This window comes from Dysidea avara, chromosome 15, assembly GCF_963678975.1.
Source record: "Dysidea avara chromosome 15, odDysAvar1.4, whole genome shotgun sequence".
NCBI classification, from domain to species: domain Eukaryota; kingdom Metazoa; phylum Porifera; class Demospongiae; order Dictyoceratida; family Dysideidae; genus Dysidea; species Dysidea avara.
This window is the reverse complement of record NC_089286.1, coordinates 11,848,808-11,875,718: the sequence shown is the minus strand read 5'-3', so window position 1 is coordinate 11,875,718 and position 26,911 is coordinate 11,848,808. Positions and strand designations below refer to the sequence as shown.

The following is a 26,911-nucleotide window of genomic DNA, read 5'->3' as shown; positions in this document are numbered from 1 at the left end:
ACACATGTGTACGGAAAATATGGCATAAGGAGGTGTGTCAAGAGGCTAATACACCATGAGAGTTCTGTATTAGCCTTAGCTTACAGACACCCTTGCATGCTCCATTTTTTGTATACAGAAGCATGGGCAGTGCTTCAAGTGCCATATTGTACATCCTGGTCATCTTGCTTGGAGCACTTATCTTGAGTACCTGAACTGTCATTGATCAGACTATCAGTAAGTGTTCATACAATCATAGAACACGTAGGTTAGTTTGGCTAGTCTCAGTAATCATGTACATGATCAATCATGCTGTCTGAGTAAGGTTGTTTGTAACATTCCTTCATAACTGTACTCACTTTATGATTCAAAATTGTGTGGATAAATGGCAATGAGGTACGAAAATACAGTACTCATCAGCATCAGCACTCTCATCATCATGCAAAGTACAATATACAATAAATGTTATGTTTGAGTAGGGATAATCGTACAGTATGGTAGTATATGCTTTATACTACGGTTGTTGGAGGTTGTACTCTCTCACAAAAGTATCAACCAGAAACCAACCTCACAATACCTTCTTGGTGCCTTGGTAACATTGGTCAAGATTCAAGTCCAAAAGTATCTTTAGTGTGATCTGTAGTGGGTTGCTCTGAAATTTTCTTTTTTTTTTGTCAAGTTGAATTTTGACTACCTAACTAACTGCTAGATGCCTTCAGACCACTGAAATCCAACAACAGCTTAGGCTATGAGCTTAACTTTTTTCACATCAGTTCTTTTTGGTGTACTGCAGTATGTATAATGCATACATCATGGACTTACTTTCATCCTCCCTTTATGTCTCATCAGTGGCGATTCTAGACCTGACCTACAGGGGGGGCCCAGTAGGGAACAGCATAACTATTGTTGTTTGGCTATAGTATAAAGTAGAATTTTCAGGGGGGTCTGGGGGTGCAACCCCCAGAAGCTGCAGGATTTTTGCAATTTAAAGGCTTGAAAACAGCCTAAAATTTGTTCTAAAGACATGAAAAATGCTAAAAATAACAATGCCAATCTGTACAGCAACTTTTCCCCAAGATTTTTTAAAAGTTATTTTTTAACAGGGGGGGCCTTGGCCCCCCCTGGCCCTCCCTTAGAATCGCCTATGTGTCTCATTCCTTTTTGCAGACAGAGACAGTGCTCAGGTGTCAATTTGCAGTAGCAAGTTATGGCTGACTATCATATAGCAGATTTCAGCCATGTTTTCTGTGGTGACTGAATTGCTTTCAGAGGTGTTTCACATACTGTTCTTCACTTGTAATGTTGTGTAACAGGCTAGGCCATTTCACTTTTTATGATCAGTAATTAACAAATAATTAAGGCACGCATTTAGATGCAAAAATTTATTATATGATATGCCTGACACCGTTCTTTCTTTTGATGTGGTATGTGTAGGTACCAATCATAATTATGTAAGTAAACAAGTATAAGGAAAAATTAATAAGAGGGGTAGTTGCTACAGAGCCGGTACCAGTTCCCAAAAGAAAGCCAGCAGCATCATAGCCATGGTGCAGAAAATAGGGCCAGCATGCAGCATCATATCAAAGCTATGATGTAGAAAAGCTGTCCTTGCCATTCAGGATACCATACTAAGACCACAAATTACCCTTGCTGCCAAAATTTCGTGCAAAGGATACGAATCTCCTTAAACTAAGTTCATATGCTACTCTACTTACTTTTTTGAATGTCTTCTTTACTATTACACATTAAATAATAACGATTTTCTTCTTACAACAAAGCCACACCCTTTAACACACTGCATGGCCATATTATTATTACATAAGTGTGATTGTGTGATCTAATAAAAATTCTTGTGGTAACATTATGGCTTTGCTTCATAGGGTTTCCCATTAGATGGGTTTCCAGTATACTGCCACCTTAACAGAGAAGCCTCAAGTTAGCATTAGGGTTTGGTTTAGCCTTGGTTTCTTCTTCACCCTTCTTACTATTACTTCTTGAGTGATATTTATAAGATAGAAAAGTAAAGGAAGTCGGTAGCTAGCAGTGGTAGCACACTGGGTAGCACACTGGCCTAACGCACTAGTTGTCCAGGGCTTGAGCCCAGAAAATTTTTTTTTCTTCATTTTAGCAATTTTTTTGTCTGAGTTTTACTGTCAGTTGGCCCTGTAGACTTTTCTTTTGGGAACTGGTACCGGCTCTGTAGCAACAATAAGAATAAGAATTTAGAAGAAGAATTTAGTTTGAGAATTTAGAATAAGAATTTAGTTTGATGAGTGATTCATAGAAATAAAAAACACTCAAATAGGCCAGAAGTCCTGCAGATGCTGTACTAGTGGACATTTAATCTCTGTTACAGTCATGGCTGTAGAGATTAAGTGTACATTAGTATATCTGCAGGTGTAAGTGACTTCTTGCCTGTTTCATTGCTTATAATTTTGCTAAAATTTCAAATATTTCCTTGTGCTCATAGAAATAAAAAGTAATGAAACAAGGGAGGTCATCTCTACTCCTACAAATTGTACTAATGAAAGTTTAATTCCTATTACTTCAAAGTATAGTCATGACTGGATTATATGTTCACTAAGCTGCAAGTGTCCCTTATTTCATTGCTTTTTATTTTTATGGCCGGTTCCTGTGAAAATGTAAAATTTATGCTTTTCCTTACATTTGTTTGTTTACGTTTTCATAGCAATTTTACTGGTGAAGCAATTAACACATATCACATCAAAGGAAAGAATGGAATTGGCTGGACATATATATTATAAAAATCAATTGAATAACTTGACACATGCCCTAATCATCAACTATTGAAAGCGATGTAGCCATCCTGAGCAATGTTCCACCCTTTATACAGCATTACAAATAAAGACCCCACCCCAATCACTATAGAATTCACAGTTCCCCTACGACTTAGTTAGAAAGATTCAATAAATCCACCAGTTGTAAAAATGTCAGTCCAGTAGTCCAGTCCACTGAATAGTGATGCCCCAAGCACATACGTCCATAAGTACAGTATGGTAGTACAATGGATCCTCAATTATCCAAATACCTTTGTTCTTATGTTAGTCAAAAGTGTTCAGATAAGTAAAGTTGTTATGACTAAAGCCCATTGAGTAATATACAGTTTTGTTTAATTACTCTAATAGAACAGTCATTTACTCTACTAGAGTGCACACTAATGACAAAATACTCTAATAGAACACATCACTTGTGGTATTCAGATAATCAAGGTATTGGGATAACTGAGGTTCAGATAAGTGAGGGTACTGTATAGTAGGAATCAAGGTTTGGACTCTCCTGCTGAAAAATGTCACCACTTCTTCTTCACATCAGCTTGGCGGAATTGATTTGGCAGGATTGGTTAGGCATAATCAAACCCATTGTGTAATGAAACAAGTTTTTATGGAATTTTTAATTGTATTTTCTACTTCTGACTGATGCCTCCAGCCAAGTATATCTCAACTATGCATAAGGCTTTGGGCTTGATTTCTTCACTGTTTGATGTTGCTTTGTCTTAATCATAGCAACTACACTGCATGCATCATGACATTATCTTGATCTTTTATGTCCAGTGTCTTTCTCTGCTACCATGTAGGTGTTGCTAATATGGTAATTCATGATGGCTTTAGCTATCACAATAATTTAGCTGTAATTTCCATAGTGGCTAGATGGATTGCAGTGGTGATTCTTGTACTGTTGTTCATTTTGTAATGCTATATTATATAGAACAGTTGTAGTAACTGTTGTAACACCCATGAGGTTAGTATCTGATTTGTAAACAACTCCACCCTTGTGCCTGTGGCCCTTGGGTGTTGTGTTTACAAATGATACAAATTGAATGGGTGTGTTACAACTGATTTGTGGTATGGGGTGTGTGCAGATCAAAGGCGATCATTTGTAACACGGAAGGAACAAGAAGGCAAGGGTAATATTGACAAAGAATGCTTTTACTCTCTAATTATTAATTTGTGACCAGATTTTACAGAACCGATCCAAATCGCACATCAGGCAAAATCAAACTAACACCACCAGTGGATAGCTACACTATCGTACTACAAGTTTTGACCCTCAGCACTACTCAAACTACACGAGGCTGGTTTTTACACACGTCTTTTCTGGGTGGTGTGGAGTGCTCAAATGGCGGTTTCAGGCCTTGTGAAGGACCTGGCTTGGCAAGAATCAGTGGTCTACTGGTGGACAGCCTTATAATGTTAGCCAGACGTGTTCTCTGTTGATTTTGCTACATATCAGCCACTAAGGAGCCAGCACAGCCCCGTAATCTCGTGTCTGGACTCCAATCGTGGTCTGCCTCCATTTTGAGGTCTATCTCTTGCCCTCCCCGCCACCCCCCAGCCTCCACCCCTTTGTGAGCGCTCGTGATACTACTTCGCTCGTCCAACTGCTCAGATTTTCTATCTTATTCGGCGGGAAGCTGTACAAGCAGCTCCAAGTACTGGAAGTGACTTGAAAGGTAACAGATTGATGCATCTTTTGTGTAAATTTCATACGCGTGCTTGCTATCCCTGGCGAGTTATGCTTACTTCAATTCTTTAAAACCGTTTATCTCGAAACTTCTAATGTGCGATTTGGATCGTTTTTCCAAAATCCAGTCACATTTATTGTCTTGATAGTTAGTTCAGTCATTAAGTCATTGGTAAGGTGTATGCATGAGTGCGAGGTGTATATCAATGCCAATCACTCCAACCATTGTACTGCTTCACATCATTTGGATGGGTGTAGCTGAAATGTCTGATACTCATTGTTGAGTGGTGCAGCAGTGACAGCAGCACTGTAATAGTCTCAACCCAGTGGTAGTATTGCTTCCCATTCTTTCAGATGAGTGCAGTGCAGTGCAGTGTATTTATTTGTCCAGAGAGTGATTCTTCATCTCCTTGATGTATTAGTCAAATTCAATGCCTTGTATTGTGACTTCCTGTGTTGGTCTGGTGTATGGTTTCATTTGATGTCTTTGAACTAATTAGTGGCCAGGTAAAGGAGGTACTTAATCATGTTACGATTATTTTGTAAACTACTTTTACAACTGATTTGTAACACTGGCAGCAGCTTTTGATCTGCTCATGCACCATACTACAAAATTAAAGCAGAATGGAAACTTCACTTCTCAGTAATTGATAACCTTTAGTCACTTATTGCTGAATACAAGCAGCAAAATATGGGGAAACTATCTTTTAAGGATTTCATTCACATTCTTTATGGTCTGCAGCATTTATACTCCTTACCCTTGTATATAGTAGTAATGCCACAGGGAATGTCATATAATGATGTTAACCAATGATAGAGCAGCTGGTAGAAAGACTCTATAGTAGTATTTCTAGGCTATACTGCATCCCTAAGTTCACTCTGTATCATTTAACAATCACGTTCCCTGTAACAGTATATACGAAGATAAGGAGTATAAGTGCATGCTATAGACCATACTAAGTAGTGATAAAATCCTTAGATAGGGTCAATAATAATATTCACGGCTTTCTGTTTCAACCTGTAGGATATATCATAGTATTTTTCTATGTACTGCCAAACTTAATTTATCTTTCTTCATACGAATTGTGATTGTAATATACACAACATCATGAAAAATTGTGTGCTCTCCAGATGAAGTGTGTATTCCATCCCATCCTTGGCATATATTTTCCCAGTATACTTACATGATCACCAATTGATTTTCCACCTTGCAGCATTATGGATAAATTGTGTGCAACATATAGACTAGTACTTAGCAGCTTACAAACAATTTTATTACAGAGCCATATCTATAAGACTGAGGGGTTTGAATTCACCCGGCCCATTTCTGGCTTTGTCAATTTTAAGAAGCAGCATTTGACAGGCTGGCAGATGAGGGCATGCTCATTTGCAGAAAAGAGAGGGACTATGGCCACTAAAAAGTACTTTCAGTTAGCTAACTATAGTAGAGCTAATCTTTTTTCCTCAGAATCCAGGTGGAGCTGAAAAGCTGCTTTAAAAATTGATATTCTTTAATAGAACTGTTTTGCAAATACTTATCATAACATCTTTAAACAGGCTGTAGGACCAGGTGTCCTTTTGTACACTTGTGCTGTTGAGCCTTAATAAAAAACCTAATGTTTATTTGGTTCCACATGGGGCACTTTGAGATAATAAGTCACATTCTAGAGTTCCTATGGATACAAATACATGAAATTGACAAGGACAAATCAGGCACAAATCGGATGGCTGCAGGTTGGAGGCTGCCCAAGTCCTGTCATGGATTTTTCTCTTTTCTGCACCTTTTCAAGCATACTTAAGGGTGCTCTGTACAGTTGCGTGTATGGCTTCCCGTAAATTATGTTTTCTGCTATAACTTACGAACGGATTGAACTATTCTGCTAAACTCTTTTTATTTGCAATAAGCTATCACTACTGCACAGTTTAGTCCAAATCCCATGTCTTAACTCACCGTAGAAGGCGAGTTATAAATTTTCGCTTCAAACTAGAACTAGTCCTACAGTTTATGCCCTAGAGACTTGATTCTTTAAAAATACATTATTGAAAACTGTACAAACAAATGTGCGTTTCTATTTTTGTTTTCTGGCTTCTCAGTCATCAGATACTCTTCTTCCGCTTTTGTGCTGGTACTAATCAGTCTTCTTTACCTCCACGCCATTTCTCGCCAGAAGGAGCTATCAAAAAATGACAAACGCTCTTTTAATGCATAAATACCATGCTTGACCATCTGAAATTCTCATGCCTATCGGGTCTAAAATGACGAACTAGTTCTAATATTAGTATCAAGGTGTAGAAACTGAGGCGCCCGCAGCTGTTCTATGGCCACAGTTATTGTTTCTTAATTGCGTAACTGGAAGATGGGTCGGTAAATTACGGATTGCTATACTCATTAGACCACGATGAAGAAGATACAACACTTACTTCGCTTCCGTCATGTATATCGCTCTTCTTTCTTCGTTTGTGGCAGGTTATTTCATCATTCAAGACATTTTCTCATTGGACGTGCCACTCGTTAAACAAGCCACAGACTAATTAGATAATTACTGGTGACCATGGGAATCCATTAGTGAACCCCAGCTGTGCTAACCTCAGAAGCCATATGCCGAACTGTACAGAGCACCCTTAACATGACATCTTTAAACAGGCTGTAGGACCAGGTGGTCTACAGACCTTCAGCATTTGTGTTGTAAAGCCTTAATAAATAAATACTCTTATGCTATGTGGTCTCACCTTTAAGACTGAGAATGAAACCCTTAGAGTGCTTACCTTATAAGGTGTTTATCTGTACATATACCAATACAGATCAAGACACATGGTAGTGAATCATGTGGCCCAAGAAACCGGCGCGCCACACAGTTAGTATATTAACAGGAAGACAGTAAACATGATTTTCACACATTTGTAGCTCCGTGGTTCCTTATCCGATTGAAACCAAATTTGCTGCAGAAGTGTCCACATGGTAGGGGAGTCTGCATACGAAATTTGAAGAAAATCACTTCAGCCATTTCCAAGATACATGTGGCCAAAGTTTCAGGTTTTTTCTTCGTTTCTTTTCTACGTCTTTTCACACACTTTGCAAAATCTGCCGTAAAATACAAATTCATACTCTGATCAAGCTGAAATTTGGCACACATAAAGGGCTCATTAAGGCAGATCTCAATACCAAGTGTGGTAGGTAGGAAACTGATGAACATTCACGGAGTTATGACCGATTATGCGTGTAAAATAAGGTCGAATTTCTGTCACACCTACAGGGTAAACCCCTTGGGAGAATGAGTTGAAAATTGCTGTGTAGATGGCGTAACTACCATAGGAGTGCCTTTTTGTGGTTTGAAAGGAATCCAGATAAAGACCATCGAAATATGATACAAAACCCAACCTGTGTCACAATTATGCAATCGAATTTTATGAATAAAAAACTATTAGTTTTCACGCCTACTAGGCAAACCGCTTAAAGACATGAGCTGAAAATCGGTATGTAGCTGGAATAATCATCATAGAAAGTCTTTGCAGTAGTACAGGTGAATCGGATTACAAACCATTTAGTTATGATTCAAAAGCGAACCACTTGTAGCAAAAGCTAGGTTGAGATACTCTAATAGACTATTAGAGCATTCAGCATCGTTAGTACTTAGAGCATTCAGTTATGTAACAAGTCACTGTTTAGAGAGTTTAGCTACGCAACAAGTCACCCAGTAGAGAGTTCAGCTAAAACAAGTTACCTAGTAAAGAGATTAGCTGCAAAAATGTTACCCAGTGGAGAGCTCAGCTACAAACAAATCACCCTGTGGAGTATTCAGCTACAAAAGGCCACCCTATAGAGAGATCAGCTAGAAACAAGTAGACAGTAGAGAGTTCAGCTACACACAGGTCCCCCAGCAGAGAGTTCAGCTGCAAAAATTATCCTGTGGAGAGTTCAGCTACAAAAAGCCATCATATAATACAGAGATCAGCTAGAAACTAGTAGCCTGTAGAGAGTTAAGCTACAAACAGGTCCCCCAGTAGAGAGTTCAGCTATAAACAAACAAGTTACACAGTAGAGAGCTCAGCAAATCACCCTGTACAGCATTCAGTTAGAAACAAATCACCCTGTACAGCATTCAGTTAGAAACAAATCACCCTGTAGAGGGATCAGCAAGAAACAAATCACTCTGTAGAGAGATCAGGTTGAAACAAGTTACACTGCAAAAAGTTCCACTAGTTTTCTGTATTGAGATCAACTAGAAACAAGCCACCCTGTAGAGAGATCAGCTCAAAACAAAGTGAGAATTTAGCCAAAGAGAAGTTACCCTGTAAAGAAATCAAGCTACCAGTCACCCTGTGGAGAGATCAGCTAGCTAGAAACAAGTCACTCTGTAGCAAGATTGGCTACATTTCAAATCACCCTATACAAAGACCAACTTGAAACAAATCACCCCATAGCAGGATAAGTTAGAAACAAGTCACCCTGTAGAAAGATCAGATAGAATTAAGTCACCCTGTAAGAAGTTCAGCTAGATACAAGTCACCCTGTAGAATGATCAGCTAGAACAAATCATGCTGTAGAGAAATCAGCTAGAAAAAATCACTCTGTAGAGAGATCAACTGGAAACAAGGCACCCTGTAGAGAGATCTGCTTGATCAAGTCACTCTGTAGTGTGTCCAACTACATTACCTTCAGTGCTGGCCACTGTAAAGCTTTAATAACAATAGCAATAACATCAATAACAATTGAAAATCACTCTATTGAGAGTTCAGCCAACTACAAACAAATCTCTCAGTGGAAAGTTCAACTAGAAACAAACCACCCTGTAAAGTATTCAGTTAGAAACAAATCACCCTGTAGAGAGATCAGCTAGTAGAAACAAGAAACCCTGTAGAGAGATCAGCTTGAAACAAATCACTTTGCATAGAGATCAGGTGGAAACAAGTCACTCTGTAAAGAGTTCAACTAGAAAAGAAGTAACCCTGTAGAGAAATCAGCTAGAAACAATTCACCGTGTCAGCTAAATTTCAAAGAAAGGTCAACTTGAAACACAAATCACCCCATAGAAGGATCAGTTAGAAACAAATCACCTTGTAGAATGATCAGATAGAACCAAGTCACCCTGTAGAGAGACCAGCTTGAAACCGTTACCCTGTAGAGAGATCAGCTAGAAACAATTCACTGTGTCAGCTAAATTTCAAATCACCCTGTAGAAAGGTCAACTTGAAACACAAATCACCCTGTAGAAGGATCAGTTAGAAACAAATCACCTTGTAGAGTGATCAGATAGAACCAAGTCACCCTGTAGAGAGTTCAGCTAGAACATGTCATCTTGTAGAGGGTTCACCTATAAAAAAATTATCCTGTAGAAAGTTTAGCTATCTTGCAATTCTTTCTTTACAGGTTACAAGTCACTCTGTGGTGAGTTCAACTACAAACTGTTCACCATGTACTTCTTATTAATCGTCATTCCTATAGAAAAGAAAAATACGAGTTAAAAGAATTACCCAAAGCTGGCCATAGGCTGGCTTTTGGTATGAAATTACAAAAAGAAATGATATCTAATCAAAAACAGCCAAGCTGTAAAAAAAGGGTGCAGCTTCCAAAAAAGCCAGGTTGAAAAAAGATGTAAAATCCAAGGTGGCAGCCAAGAAATGGTAGGTAAATGGCAAAAATTTTAATAACGACAATTCGGGTGAATTTGGTGTACATCCTAGAGAAACCTGGAGGAGGCAACTCAAATTCACCTGAATTGTCATAATTAAAATTTTTGCCATTAACCTACCATCACAGCTATTTCTTGGCTGCCACCTTGGATTTCACATCTTTTTTCACCCTGGCTTTTTTGGAGGCCGCACACTTTTTTACAGCTTGATTAGATAGTTATAGCTATACTGTTCTCTCTATTAACAAGAAAGCAGGATGTAATACATCAGGGCAAAAGTGAATCGAAAGAGAAAGCCCAAAAGTATTAGAGTGCTACCTAGCTGGGGGCTCGCTCACTGTTATCAATTTCACATTGTGAGAGCTATACCTAGAGGCTATTAGACTATAAGCTACAATTCAATATGATTATATATATTGCTTGAGTTACAATTCACCAAGTTAATGATTACTTTTTTGCAACCAAAGAGTATTTTACCACAGTGGGAGGGGGAGAATTAATACAATACATCATTTCTTATACAATTGCAAGTTCAATGATTGTGATGGTTCTTAAATTGGTTGATAGAAGTAATTTATTTGAATACTCAAAGAATACGTGGTAAAAATTGAATGGTCTGTGTCTTCCCATTAAAATCATTTAAATATGAATCAATATTATTAACTTCTTAGCCATTAACAGGGTTAAAAACCAATACTTTGTGAAGTACCCATGAATTGCACATTCGCATGCGGTTTTCTAAAGTGGGTCACATAGGTAATATTAGTATTACGATGATTGGTATTATTAATCTATGGGCAGTTTAACATGTCACACAGTGGCCTACCTGGTTTGATAGAACTGTTTGGATGCTGCTAAAGGTCTGAATACATGTCCTTACTTATTTTACAATCCTAAGAAGACAAATTTAGTACAAACTATGTATTAAAATGATGATAAACTGCTTGTCAAGTGTCTGCTTAGAACCCATTATATACCACGGCTGCATCTAATTAGATTATTTCAATATTTGTTGTAAACAATGATCATGTGATGAATTTCTAGTAGGAATCTACTGCCACTAGTTGCTCGCAACATAATGTTGCTAAGACCACAGCTTGCAATTCTACTGCAGCCATTTTAGTCTCAGGTGCAAAGAAGATACATTCATGCCACTTAGTTTGATGGAGGAAAGCACAGATCTAAATGAAACTTGTGCTGTGCATGAAGTGATAAGCAAACTACACTGTTGGCTTTCCATTTTTGATTCTTGGGTCATTCTGAATCCAAAAATATGTTTAATGTTGCTTGTGAGTTTTATCCCGGTCAGCAGGGCTGCGAGCGGGTTGCCACCATCAACAGATGGTGGTTGCCTGTGGATTCTCCTATTAATTTTCAAATAGGCCCTTTTTCAACTATTTACAATTTTTACATGATGTATACAGTATGTTTTACTACAAAGGCTTGGAGGTAGGAATGCTTGGGGATTCTAACAATCTCTGAAGCCACAAGAATTTCTGCATGCCACAATGCTCCTAATACAAACCCTGCACTGTCACACCCTGAGCTAGCCTCAAGATGGAGACGACAAGGGAAAAAATGGTAAGTTTCCCTGCTGGGACTGTCTGTGGTGCATGCTTCACTCTCCCAACACCCCCGTTATTATATTTTTTTCCCTGGGCAATCTATTACATTAAACCCCCATCCAACAATCCCCTTTGTGATTATCGTCTTCTAAAATTAAAATCTGCCCTAAGATGAGATAGTTGGTAGAGGGAAGTGGTGTGGTTGGGACAAGATTCGCTATGCCACACAGTACCATGCGTTCTAATATCTCTCTATGCACCTTCTTGTAACGCATGCGCAATGTTATTCGCCAACCCTTGTCATGTATGCACCTGCCCACTTCTCCCTCCAGACATGGTGGAGCTTCAGGTTAGCCACTGTCATAATACACTCATGCATGCTCAAATGCAACATTAACCTAGTTAAACACCATGATATTTGAACTCCGTAAAAATCAGCAGCAACGAATTGGTTTATTTCTACTGTGGGTTCTTTATCAACTATAGACCTGGAGTATGTATACCAAGGAACTCATGCTTCATCTGGAGAACATGTAATTTTGTGCATGAAACAACTACAATTCCTGTTATATGAAGAAAGATAAAATAGGTTAGCAGTATGTAGAAAAATACTTTGATATGCCCTACAGTTAAATGTAGTTTTGTGAATATCATTGTAGACCGTTCCTTAGAAAATATATTACACTCCATGTAGTCCTGTATGAATAATGTAATAATATTATATGTAGCACATGGATTGGAAAAGTCTCCGTAAATTACACAAAATGGTGAATAATAAAGCTTATAGGGTAGGCTTGATTTATGGTGAAACAAACCATTTATGCATAAGAATATGACATTTTATAGTGATCACCACGTCCCTTCCATAGTCCTACTGCACTGTCTCTTGATTTTAATTTGTACACAGGACATCCAAATTCACTACATTATTAATTTTGTGTTTGTACACTAAAGCTCCCCATCACTGTAAAAATATAATAGTTAATGTATGCACAGCTTGCTTGTACTGCTGCTTACATATTACAATGCATGTACTATTGGTGCCTAAGCACCCATCATTAATACTTCTAACTAAGTAAGCATTCATAGCTGGCTACATGCCAGAGTATCCATCTGGGTTTTTCTTTTTCTACATACCTGCCTTTACCTGTCTGTCTAAATTTTATTCGGTCATATGCTGTGATTTTTTGTATGTTTGCAGGTTTCTCCAGCGATAGAGATTTTGTTGCTGATCTTACTTACTAGAGGTGTTGTCTTAAAAGCAAGCTGGCTTAAATTTAAAAATTTTATAAAACACAAGAGGACAATGCTGAAGGTAAAATCCTTATGTTTGCAATATTTAGTAATATATGTATTCACTATGCATTGCTAAATGTTTGAGATAAACTTAGAAATGTAGGCATATACTTAGTTGACTGATTTTTAAACCAGATCCATGACTACAGCCAACTGAAATAGCTGTGAGTGCACGCCTGGTTTCCTAAAATTAGTTTGGGAAAACTGTGTGTCAGTATTTTTTTTATTTGGTTCCACAATAGGGACTTTCCCACCAAGTTATGGTGGATTGCTGAGGTTGTACTACTTAACACACTACCAAAACTTGATATTTCCTATTGTAGTATTCCTGATGATGAGCAAACAAGCTTTAGGCTGCAGTAATACTGTGCTGAAGGTTATCTTCCCTTTTCATCATCTTTACTTAAAAGGGGTGTGGCCAGTTACTGAAATCATGTTTAGGGGAGGAGTTGCAGTGGTGTATCTAGGATTTTTAAAAGGGGATTTCTGAAAGTTGGCATAGCTGAATGAGACATCTGATGACATTTCTCCAGAAATTTTGAGATTTTAGAAGCTCTGAGATCAGATTTTAGGCTATTTTTAGTTACCAATTGCAATGAATCCAATTCTCTAAACTGTAAATACTATAGCTAACTATATAGGGCAAATATGGTGTCTACAAACTGTAGCCTTGATTGCTCTATTAGAGTAGTTGCATGACTGCTCTATTAGAGTATCTCAATCATTTTTGATGCAGTAGGAGATGAAAATGAAGTATGGCTGAGGGTTTAATAGCTATAAATGGTGTTGTTAAGTGCAAATGCGTGCATGCTACTGAAATACAGTGGTATATACATAGTTGTTTGCTATAACAAATTGTCAGTGCAACAATGTTTGTGCATTTAGACTGCCACTGAGCTAAATTTAAAAGAGGGTTTCTATCGAAACCCCAGAAACCCATCTAGATCTGCCACTGGGTTTCCTGTGTTGTGTTACAAGTAGTTAATTTCCATGAAACATGTGACAGGCCTTATAAGCTACCAGAAAAGCATATCATTCTGAGTTAAAGGGGACATGTTCTTTTAATATGAAACTAAAAATTAGGAGCAGCCATGAGTTTTTGCTTAAGATATTTGCATATGAAAACATGGTAGACAAACTATAAAACAGTTGAGAAAATTTTTGGGACATTGAAGTGGTTTGTAGTTCTGGCAGAGCCAGCAGTAGCTAACCATCAAGAGTACAGAGAGGCAATGCATTGTATTTGATATGCAAAGTTTCTTATATGTGGTGAAAAGTGGCCAAGATTAATGTTTATGAGGATTATGAGCTTACAAGGAGAGCTGCCAGATCAGGCCTATGGATGAAGGTGACTAACCATGAAAGGCTTTTTAGAAGCAAACTGGCACATCAGGTTTGCAAAGTTGCTTGATAAGATTGGAATTTTTGACGGATTTTTGAATACCGTTGAGTTCAGTCAGATAACAAACAATTTTGAAATTCGATGATATTTGGTGTGGTAGTCATGCAAGGCCTCTTTGACCTAGTGGCATCGCCACTGACTGTTTGGGTTTAGAGTATATAGTTAATAAGAATGGTTGAAAGTGAGTATCATAGCTTGAAAAGACATTTCCTTTGCAAAAATTCATGTGATTTTGTGAACATGTTGGCCGATTTACGCAACAAGCTTTTAACAAAAAATAGCGCCAATAATCTCGCATTCTCTATTTGGTACCTAGCCTAGTATGCCACCATCATATGGAATAAAATATGCCTTACTATCACTTGATCAATGCATGTCATAGCAAGATGCATAAGGAGTGGTCGGTCCTGTAGAACCATCTGCGACTAGAATTGAGGTTTTTATCAATGAAAATATACCTTAATCACTTGATTTTCTCTTAAAAACAGCCTTGATTGCTTGATAATTTAGCACATATTTTTGTAAATTCTCATTTTGTTTGCAAGCTAGCTTAATCACCACTTTCTAGGATGTCTTGATCGCTTGATTCAGTACATCTTAATCACTTGATTTGATTTTGATCTCTATTGCGGACGGTACTAGTACTGAAGCAGACATGCCCACAAAGCCCTATTTCTGGGATAACGGATCCTTAGCGCGCACCTGTTATGCACTTGTGTCCACTGTGCCTTGTCAGATAAAGCAGTGGACTTTTCCTGTCTCCATTAATGTATAATATTTTCTTTACTATCAAATCAAGACACACGGTAGTGTGTTGTGCGGCCCAAGAAGCCGGCGTGCCACCCGTGAGTATATTAACAGGAAGTAGAAAACGCGATTTTCACACCTATGTAGCTCTGTGATCTCTTATCTGATTTGAACCAAATTTGCTACAGGCGTGCCGGCCAGCTAGGGAAGTCTACACACCAAATTTGAAGAAATTCGCTGCAGCCATTTCCGTGATACGAGCGAACAAAATTTCGTTTTAATTTCTTCGTTTTTTCTTCTACTTCTTCATTTCGCACACTTCGCAAAATCCGCCATAAAACACGAATGCGTGCTCGGATCGGGCTGAAATTTGGCACACTTAAAGGGCTAATTAAGGCGGATCTCTGTACCAACATTGGTAGGAATCCGATGAACATTCACGGAGTTATGACCGATTATTTGCGTGAAATAAGGTCGAAAGTCTGTCACGCCTACAGGGTAAACTCCTTTGAGGAATCAGTTGAAAATTGATATGTAGATGGAGCAACCATCATAGGAGTGCCTTTTTGTGGTTTGAAAGGAATCGGGATAAAGACCATGGAGATATGACACAAAACCCGACCTGTGTCAAAATTACGCGATCGATTTTTATGAATAAAAAAACCATTAATTTTCGTGTCTACCAGGCAAACCGCTTAGAGCAGCAAGCTGAAAATCAGTATGTAGCTGGAATAATCATCATAAAAAGTCCTTGCAGTAGTATAGAAGAATCGGATTACAAACCACTGAGTTATGATTCGAAAGACAACTACGTGTAACAAATGCGAGATCGAGATACTCTAATAGAACAGTCACCCTAATAAAGTATTCAGCTGCATTTATAATTTACTCAATTATATTACATTGCAAGTTATTCTGTAGGGAATTCAGCTACAAACAAGTCACCCTGTATTCAGATCAGCCAGAAGAAGATACCTAATAGAGAGTTCAGCTACAAAGAAACCATCATGTAGAGAGTACAGCTCAAACAAATTGCCCTGTAGAGAGATCAGTTAGAAGAAGTTACCGTGTGGAGAGTTCAGTTACAAAGAAACAATCATGCAAAGAGTTCAGCTGCAAACAAATCAACCATTAGAAAGTTCCGCTATGAACAGATCACACTGTAGAGAGTTCAGTTAGAAACAAGTCATCTTGTAGAGAGATCAGCTAGAAGAAGTCACATTGTGGAGAGTTCAGCTACAAAGAAACTACCATGTAGAGAGTTCAGCTGCAAACAAATCACCCTGTAGAGAACTCAGCTACAAACAAATATGCCCTGTAGAAAGATCAGCTAGAAGAAATTACCTTGTAGGGAGTTCAGCTGCAAACAGATCACCCTGTAGAGAGTTCAGCTACAAACAAATCACCCTGTAGAGAGTTCAGTTACAAAGAAACCACCATGTAGAGAGTTAGCTGCAAAAAAATCAATCACTCTGTAGAGAGTTCAGCTAGAAGTAGTCACCTTGTAGAGAGTTCAGCTGCAAATAAATCACCTTGTAGAGGATTCAGCTACAAACAAATCAACCTGTAGAAAGATCAGCTAGAAGAAGTTACCATGTAGAGAGTTCAGCTACAAACAAAAACCACCATGTAGAGAGTTCAGCTGCAAACAAATCACCTGTAGAGAGTTCAGCTAGAAACAAGTCACCCTGTAGAGAGATCAGCTAGAAACAAGTCACCCTGTAGAGAGTTCAGCTAGAAGAAGTCACGTTGTAGAGAGTTCAGCTACAAAGAAACTACCATGTAGATAGTTCAGCTGCAAACAAACACCCTGTAGAGAACTCAGCTACAAATAAATTGCCTGTAGAAAGATTAGCTAGAAGAAGTTACCTTGTAGGGAGTTCAGCTACAAACAAATCACCCTGTAGAAAGTTCAGCTACAAAGAAATCATCATGTAGAGAGTTCAGCTGCAAGCAAATCATCCTGTAGAGAGTTCAGCTATGAAAAGATCACCCTGTAGAGAGTTCAGCTAGAAGAAGTCACCTTTTAGAGAGTTCAGCTACAAAGCAACCACCATGTAGAGAGTTCAGCTGCAAAAACAATCAATCACTCTGTAGAGAGTTCAGCTAGAAGAAGTCACCTTGTAGAGAGTTCAGCTAGAAGAAGTCACCTTGTAGAGAGTTCAGCTGCAAATAAATCACTCTGTAGAGAATCCAGCTACAAACAAATCACCCTGTAGAAAGATCAGCTAGAAGAAGTTACCTCTAGAGAGTTCAGCTACAAAGAAACCACCATGTAGAGAGTTCAGCTGCAAACAAATCACCCTGTAGAGAGATCAGCTAGAAACAAGTCACCCTGTAGAGAGTTCAGCTAGAAGAAGTCACATTGTAGAGAGTTCAGCTACAAAGAAACTACCATGTAGAGAGTTCAGCTAGAAACAAGTCACCCTGTAGAGAGATCAGCTAGAAACAAGTCACCCTGTAGAGAGTTCAGCTAAAAGAAGTCACATTGTAGAGAGTTCAGCTACAAAGAAACTACCATGCAGAGAGTTCAGCTGCAAACAAATCACCCTGTAGAAAGTTCAGCTATGAACAGGTCACCCTGTAGAGAGATCAGCTAGAAACAGTCACCCTGTAGAGAGTTCAGCTAGAAGAAGTTACCTTGTAGAGAGTTCAGCTGCAAACAAATCACCCAGTAGAAATTTCAGCTATGAATAGATCACCCTGTTGAGAGTTCAGTTAGAAACAAGTCATCCTGTAGAGAGATCACCTAGAAGTATCACCTTGTAGAGAGTTCAGCTACAAACAAATCACCTGTAGGGATTTCAGCTACAAACAAACCACCCTGTAGAGAGTTCAGCTACAAAGAAATCATCATGTAGAGAGTTCAGCTGCAAACAAATCATCCTGTAGAGAATTCAGCTGCAAACAAATCATCCTGTAGAGAGTTCAGCTATGAAAAGATTACCCTGTAGAGAGTTCAGCTATAAGAAGTCACCTTTAGAGAGTTCAGCTACAAAGCAACCACCATGTAGAGAATTCAGCTACAAACAAATCTCCCTGTAGAGAGACCAGCTAGAAACAACTCACCCTGTAGACAGATCAGCTAGAAGAAGTTACCTTGTAGAGAGTTCAGCTGCAAACAAATCACCCTGTAGAGAATTCAACTACAAACAGACAACCCTGCAGAGAGTTCAGCTAGAGTCAAGTCACCCTGTAGAGAGAATCCTGTAAAGAGTTCATCTACGTACAAGCAGATCACCCTATAGAGAGTTCAGCTACATTTCAAGTCACCCAGTAGAGAGATCAGCTGCAAATTATCCTGTGGGGATTAATTGACATGTAATAAATATATGCAAGAGTTCATAATATAATGAACTCTTGATATATGCATTATATATATAATGTGTACATTTACTGATAAAATCAGAATGAGTTAAAGTATTTATAAAATCTGCTTCATCTTTTTCTTTTTCCTGAGGTAAAGAAAAATATATAGGTTAAAAAGCCCCAAAGCTGGCCATAGGCCGGCTTTGGGATATACAAATACAAAAAGAAGTGAAATCTAATCAAAAACAACCAAGCTGTAAAAAAAGGAGTGCGGCCCTTGAAAAGGCTATGGTGAAAAAGATGTGAAATCCAAGGTGGCGGCCAAGAAATGGCTGTGATGGTAGGTTAATGGTAAAAGTTTTAATAACGACAATTCAGGTGAATTTTGTGCCAATTGACCAAGCGGCATCAAATTCACCTGAATTGTCGTTATTAAAATTTTTACCATTAACCTACCATCACAGCCATTTCTTGGCCGCCACCTTGGATTTCACATCTTTTTTCACCATAGCCTTTTCAAGGGCCGCACTCCTTTTTTTACAGCTTGGCTGTTTTTGATTAGATAATACTTTTCAACTAGAAGAATGATTTAACTTGACAATTATTAAAAGTTACACTTTGTGCTATTGCATTGCATGCATGTACAATGGCAAAAAGAGGACCTATCACAAAAAAATAAGCTATGGAATAGATTGCACTGTAAGTAAACTGTATATATAGAACAGTTCTGTGAATGTAAGACTGTATAAATAGTTACTTGGGATAAGCAGATAAACACAAGTACACACGAAAATTTGGAATTTTCAACTACAGTAGGGACCATAGCACGTTGATAAAAAGTACTGAAACAAGCTGGAGTAGTGCACAATATTAAAACAATAAGAAATGTTATATCCCTACTGTGCTCATAATACCATAATGGAAATGCACAGTAGGGATATAACACTTCTTATTGTTTCACTGTGATTAAATATCTTTCATTACTCTAGCTTGATTCAGTACTTTTTATTGATGTGCTATGGTCCCTACTCTGGTTGAAGATTCTATGTACTTGTTTGTTAACATTTTTGTAAAACTATTATGACTGGGGAACCTACACATACCGTATCAAAAGAAAGAAATGGCACCATGCCCCAGCTATCAATTATCATCCGAAAAGTGAAGCATCCATTATCAATGCTTCGTTGTCAGTTATGTTCAACCTGTTACACAGCATTACGAATCAAGAACTGTTCGAAAAGCACCTCTATAATCAAAGTGGTCACTATGAAAAATACAGACGATTTCTGTTATGAAGGGAAGCCATCACATGCTACCATCAAATCGACACCTTTTGCTGTCAGCAAAGATGAATGGGACACAAAAGAGGACACTGTTAAGTCCATGAAGAATGCATTGTATGTACTGCAGTATGCCAAAAGGCACGTGTTCATCTGAAGCGATGTCGAACAATGAAAAAGTCATGCCCATAGCCTTAGCCATTATCAAGTTATGGTTGTCTGAAGGCATCAGTCAGTCAGTCATCACTAGAAAATTCTATTTAATTTTTTTCAAATTCCATAGCAACTTGTTGAAAGTATTTCAGGTCAATCTGAAGGCTTGTTTGGGCCTAACCAATACTGCCTCATCATTGTCAGAGAAACTGGTTTTTGGGTGATGTTTTTCATGGGCCATGCCCAAAGCTTTGTGGTCCCTACTATACAGTACTATCATACTGTCATACTAATAATCACTCTTTAATCTTTTTTAAAATTAAGATAAGCTACAGGCTTGTAATATTTTGGCCCAGAGTGAGTCATTCACTGTTCTCATTAACACACACACTACAATTACGTGGCTACACACACAGCATACAATATACTACGGGACTTAAGGATTGAAACATGTACAATGTACATGGGTTATAGTATAGTATAAATGAAAAAATCCCTACATTTGAAAACATGCTAGTCTAACATTTTGAGCAATTCTAGCACTAGTCTGTACTAAGAAATTTATTACCAATCTACTGATTAGGCCTGCACTGATTATGCCAGTGTAATTTGGGGCATACTAGGTAACCAAAGTATTGAGCATAATGCCAGCATAATAGGCACACTTTTTGTGCATTGGTTATCAGAGAAACTGAAACTCTGCATATTTTGCATGATTCAGAATGGAATAGTGTGCAACCCAGTAAAATCAGATTACAGCTACTTGTGAAAGAAAGACTAATTAAAGATCAATATACTCTAATAGGACAGTCAACGCATGTTGAGAGAAACCATAATTATTGAATAATGAGACACATAAAAAGTACATAGCTAAATGAGTCCTCAGTCACATGTGACCACCAAACAGAGTTAGTGATTTAACACCTGTGTGGGCATGGCAAGGAAGAGTTGAAGCGAGTACAAAAAATAAATTAATGTGCATGCAGGCATATTAAGCTACAAAGAAAGTCAGTCTGAGGAGAGGAACCACTCACAGCAATTCCGAACCATAAATATTCTTTAGAAGCTGTAATGTACTGCCATGAAGTCCTATCCAGAATTTTCCTTAGTGCTGCAAGTCCTAGTGTATAAAATATAACAGGTTCCATAAGTTCTTTACACAGAAACGATGATAGTGGCCCAAAACACTAACTTTGAGAGTTTTGTAATAGTTGCAAATGTTTAGATAGAACATTCACAGGTGCATTAGATACTGTAATAGAACAGTCATTACACAATTTTGTATGTGACTGTCTCAAGGAAAACTGGTCTTATCACCAGTGTTGGGAGTAACGTATTACTTATGTAACACGTTATGTAATATTATTACTTTTGTGGTAACTAAGTAATATAACGAAATACGCTATAAAAACAGGTAATCTAACTCAAGTTACGTCACTTACAAATGTAACGCGTTACCTAAGTAATATAGTTACTGTAACGAGTCTAATGTTACCAGTGTTGGGCAAGTTACTTTGTAAAAGTAACTAGTTACATATTACATATTACTTACAACTGAACTATTTAGTTACAGTTACATATTACCCATAAAATAAAGTAACTGTAATAATATTACATATTATATTACTTTGTGTCCACAGCCTTAAGCTGTCACGTGTGAAACTACCACCTTATCACGTGACATGATTGCATTGTTGGACAATATGCAAATCTTGGTTATAAGTAAGAAGCTGGTGAATAAGCTTCATTCAGTAGGCCTCGTTACTTCGTTTTGGCTAGGCGTTACTCAGAGGATAACTAACGAGATTAGTAACTTCGTTACTTGTAGTAATAATATTACATAATATTAGACTCGTTACAGTAACTATATTACTTAGGTAACGCATTACATTTGTAAATAAAGTAACTTGCGTTGTATACCTGTTTTTATAGCGTATTTCGTTATATTACTTTGTTACCACAAAAGTAATAATATTACGTAACGCGTTACATAAGTAACACGTTACTCCCAACACTGAATATTACATAATATTATTACTACAAGTAACGAAATTACTAATCTCTTTTGTTATCCTCTGAGTAACACCTAGCCACAACGAAGTAACGAAGCCTACTGAATGAAGCTTATTCACCAGCTTCTTACTTACAACCAAGATTTGCACATTGTCCAACAACGCAATCATGTCACGTGATAAGGTGGTAGTTTCACACGTGACAGCTTAAGGCTGTGGACACAAAGTAATATAATATGTAATATTATTATAGTTACTTTATTTTATGGGTGATATGTAACTGTAACTAAATATTTCATATGTAATATGCAACTAGTTACTTTTAAAAAGTAACTTGCCCAACACTGCTTATCACCCATTAAAAAGTATAGAGAAATTCCGGTTTTAAATATTCAGAGTGTTGTAGCTTATCAATAGTGGTAGCTACGAGTACAAAATTTTCACACGTTTTACAACAATTTATTACCTTCCAGATCATCCACTGAAGAAGTAGTCAACAGCTAAGTTTCCCACCATTTCAGATAGTTTTTAAACGGAGGTTGGCTGTATCAGACGAGCTCCAAAAGGGGTGGGAGGCAGGGGGGCCTGGATGGTGGGCAAGCTGCTGTTTACAAATTGAAGGGGAATGTTTAGGGATGAATTAGGCCAAGTTATGGGCCATTCAGGGCTCAAAACTGGCTAAAATGAAAGGAAATTTACAGCACAGGTCATTGTCTAATACCACGGAGCTGTGCAACCACACACAGCCATGTCCTGGTTGGCCAGGGCTCCATAAAGATCCCAGACCACTCGTACGGCTCGCCACTGGGCTTGAAAAAAGCAGCTATCAAAAGCAGATGACTGTACTCTGGTAAACTGCGACAATGGAATTTGATAGTGCATTCATAAAGTTTTGTGTTTGTGTGAAAAAATCAAGCTTCCTGTCTTGGGCGATAAGACCGGTTTTTGCAGATCCAGTCACATATGAGCATATTTGGAGCATAATGGGGCACAACTGAGCATAATTGGAGCATAATAGGGAAGTTTTGGAGCATTGCCCAAAAGCATAATAGGCTCAGGCCTACTACTGATATTGTATGAACGTTCATATTGCATTGATGGAATGTATGTACATCTGTATAATTATGATGAATGGGTAGCATTTTACCACAGCACTGCTAGTACCAATTGTGGTGTTATGGGAGTGCTGTATAGTAGAGATCATGAAAGTTGCACCAATTATAACCAGAAATCAGCCTCATAATATCTTCATAGCACCTTGGCAGGATTTGTTTGGGTATATTCAAGCCCAAAATTGCCAAAATAACCAAAAATGCTTTCAAAATCTTGTTTAAAACTTGGTATTTACTAGAATTTTCTACTGACTAACAGACTGACTGACAGACTGGTGCTTTTGCATGCTGCACAAACAATGCACAATCTTTTGTATGTCCCATTTCTCCTCTTTGATAGTTACAAAGTTAATTTCTAGTGGTTGCGTGATTGGCTTTGTGATGCTTAGTTGCTTATGATAAAAGATCATTCACACCATACTTTATTAATAATTAGTGTAGCGGAGTGTGTAAAATTATAGCCTCATACATCTGATACTATTCTTTCCTTTGATGCATTTATAAAAGTATATTAATGATCAATTATATATATTACAAAAATATTTAACAAACAAATGTAAGGAAAATTAGGAATTTAACAAGCTAGTCACATAGCAGAGATCTTGCACACAGGACTGTAATGTGCCCAACCACTTCATTTTCTCTTTTGGACAGCTATGGATTTAATAAATCCCTATCCTCTATTTTGCATAATATTAGAGCGGCATAGCAAAATATTTTGCACTTTGTGCAGAAAGTATGCAACTTTGCACATAGTACCTACCTACCATGAAGTGTATTTTGAGATATGGAGCCATTGCAGATTTGATCTTTGGTGTCCTGTACATTCCATTTTGTGCTCACAAATAGTGACCTTTGTCTATATATCACCCATACAATGTTCAATTTGTTCAAAGTATGTGCCATATTGAAGACCTTTATCCAAGAAACAAGTTAATACTTGTTGCAAGTTCATAGCATATTCCATTTCAAAGTTATGGTAATTTTTACCAGCAGCAAATTCGTATAAATTCGATCACCCATGCAATCACACCCTTAATATACATTCTTCGTTTGCCATTCAATTTTTTTATTGTTTAAGCTAACCTTTAGTGATGCAGGTTATATATATACAACCACAAAGTGAAGAGATATCCAGGGGTGGGGCATAGAGATTACATACAATACTCTTGTGACATAAATCAACAAAGGTACTATGTAATTGATTGTCATCAGATTGAACTCAAAATTTGTGGTTGTTTATGGCTATTATTTGCTGCTGTAAATGTAAAAACAATAATATTTTGATGCACAAAACTCTAAGGCTATACATGCTACTATCAGTCATGCTTGTGAAAACCTTAAAGCCTTATACATATTGAACATACTGTATTGATAGTTAATTTTGTGAACTGACTATAGGGAGATTATGGTCCTGAACTACCTACATATTATATCTCCTTAAATATATATTTGTCTTTAGAGAGACACACACCCAAGATGTTGGGAGTCTGAGGGCATAATCAACTAGACATTTTGTGTTTCATAATTAATTTTTAAGTTCTATTTAGCAAAATGTGTTCCATGTTTGCAAGTATAGCTAAAAGTTAACGAATTCAAAAAAAAGTATTTTCCAAAGCTTTGCAGCAATAAAAATTTAGCATACAGGTTTTAGAAACAATACTATCAGTCAGACCTTCATATAGGAAATGTCTTAAGTAGAGTCACAATGAGAGTAAGGGCGACAATGGTATTAATTTTTTTTGCGTGCATAGCTAGTTTACACACATGGCATCTAAAGGGGCATGCAGGATATTTTAGACTCCCTCAGGTGCACTCTCAGGTACCTTAGAAGTATATACCTCTCAAGTACCTGAAAATGACCTACCTGAGAATGACGAGACGTAATCTCATACTTGAGTACAGTTCTGGGTTATTATTGTACCTGGCATAATATGCATGTCATGTATTTCATCCAATATTACAGTTGTTGTAGACATATTCAGTGAGATTTTGATTAACATTTAAGGAGCTTGTTTGTCAAAGGAGGTTTAAAAACACCCCTTCCCCTCCTTTCCTCCAAATGAACAATTACAGAAACCCCCATTGTAGTTAAAACTGTTGATAGAGCAATGATATGTATAACTACACAAGAGAGGAGGGTACATACCTCCATGCCTCACCCCTGGATATCTCTCCACTTTTAGGTTGTAAATGTAACCTGTAGTGCTCATGGATACCTAAAAAATAAGTAAAAATTGAGTGGCAAACAGAGAATGTAGATGAAGAGTGTAATTGCGAGGGTGGTTGAATTTATATGAATTTGCTGTTGGTAAAAATTACCATAACTTTGAAATGGAATATGCTATGAACTTGCAACAAGTATCATCTTGTTTCTTGGTTGAAGATCTTCAATTTGGCACCTAGTGTGAACAAATTGAGTGTTGTTGTATACTAGTGTATACCCATGTATACCTGTTTATACCCATGTATACCTGTGTACACCAGTGTATACTCATGTATAATATAAACCAGTGCATGTGGCTATCATGTGTTTACCAATGAGTATACCATGTAATCCCCTTAGTATAAAGTAGCTATGATCTTTGGTCTGGTGTACCTGTCCAAATCAATGCAGCACTGCAGTATATATATATATATATATATGTGTGTGTGTGTGTGTGTATACCCTGGATACTTGGAAGTATTCAAGGGCTATATCATGCCACTACTGACTCTTAGTGTCCCATCACTTATACCACCCTTGGTTTGAACTGTTGGAGAGACACACCAGGATTTTAATTATTATCTTACTGATTGATCTTTTTTCTTTTATTTTGTATGCTCCAAAGAAGATGTACAGAGCTTCCAGATTTTGAGTGTGATTTCAAGTGTTGCTTACCTACCAAACCATACATATAAGTGATAAAAATTGCCATTTTCTGCAGATTGGTTCATTTGAGACACTCTACCAGCCAAGAGAGCTCAAAAGCCAATACTAAAATATCCAGGGCAAAGACCTTCAGTGATATTGGTGGGTTGTCTTTATCCTACTCCTACAAACTGTCTTTCTAGGAACATTAATCAGGTCTAGGAGAATTTCTGGGGTTTCCAGATAGTGGTCAATTCCTTAGTTAAAAGACCATACCAAGCTAATACTCTAATAGAACAGCCAGTACGCTATTTGAGCAACCATGTAGTTACTGAATTCACCAACTACTATTGTTGAACACCTATTAGATGAGTTGCTTCCATGGTTGATAAAGTTTTGCTGTCATTTATATCTAATTCAAAACAGCCAAGCTGTAAAAAAAGACTGCGGCCCTCAAAAAGGCTATGGTGAATAAAGATGTGAAATCCAAGGTGGCGGCCAAGAAATGGCTGTGATGGTAGGTTAATGGTAAAAATTTTAATAATGACAATTCAGGTGAATTTTGGTGCCGCTTGGTCAATTGGCACAAAATTCACCTCAATTGTTGTTATTAAAATGTTTACCATTAACCTACCATCGCAGCTATTTCTTGGCCGCCACCTTGGATTTCACATCTTTTTCACCATAGCCTTTTTTAGGGCTGCACTCTTTTTTGACAGCTTGGCTGTTTTGGATTAGATTTCACTTCTTTTTGTATTTGTATATCCCAAAGCTGGCCTATGGTCGGCTTTAGGGCTTTTTAACCTATCATTTTTTTCTTTACCACAGGAAGAAGAAAAGATGAAGCAGATGTACTTTAAATATTTCTGATTATATCAGTAAATATACAAATTATATATATAATACATATATTTATTACAGAACTCTCTATGGCGGTTTCTTTGTAACTAAACATTCTACAAGGTGACTTCTTCTAGCTTCTCTCTCTACAGGGTGGATTGTTTGTAGCTGAACGATCTACAAGGTAACTTCTTCTAGCTGATCTCTCTCTACAGGGTAATTTGTTTGTAGCTGAATTCTGTACAGATGATTT

The 26,911-nt window shown here is 37.6% G+C and overlaps 1 protein-coding gene across 8 annotated transcripts in view; it reads left to right on the top strand.

Moving 5' to 3' along the window:
• Positions 1–26,911, top strand: part of LOC136245098 (two pore channel protein 1-like) — a 104,292-nt gene that overhangs the window by 12,029 nt on the left and 65,352 nt on the right. For 7 of the 8 annotated variants that reach the window (XR_010695736.1, XR_010695738.1, XR_010695737.1 and 4 more), the window contains one exon: positions 12,858–12,971. Coding sequence is in view for 4 of the 8 variants with exons in the window: in XM_066036616.1 (XP_065892688.1) it covers positions 12,858–12,971 (114 nt within the window). In the remaining 4 variants the exon portion in view is untranslated. Of the gene's footprint in view, positions 1–11,111; positions 12,246–12,857; positions 12,972–26,911 lie in introns of those variants that run through there. The other variant, XM_066036619.1, reaches the window with a different exon arrangement.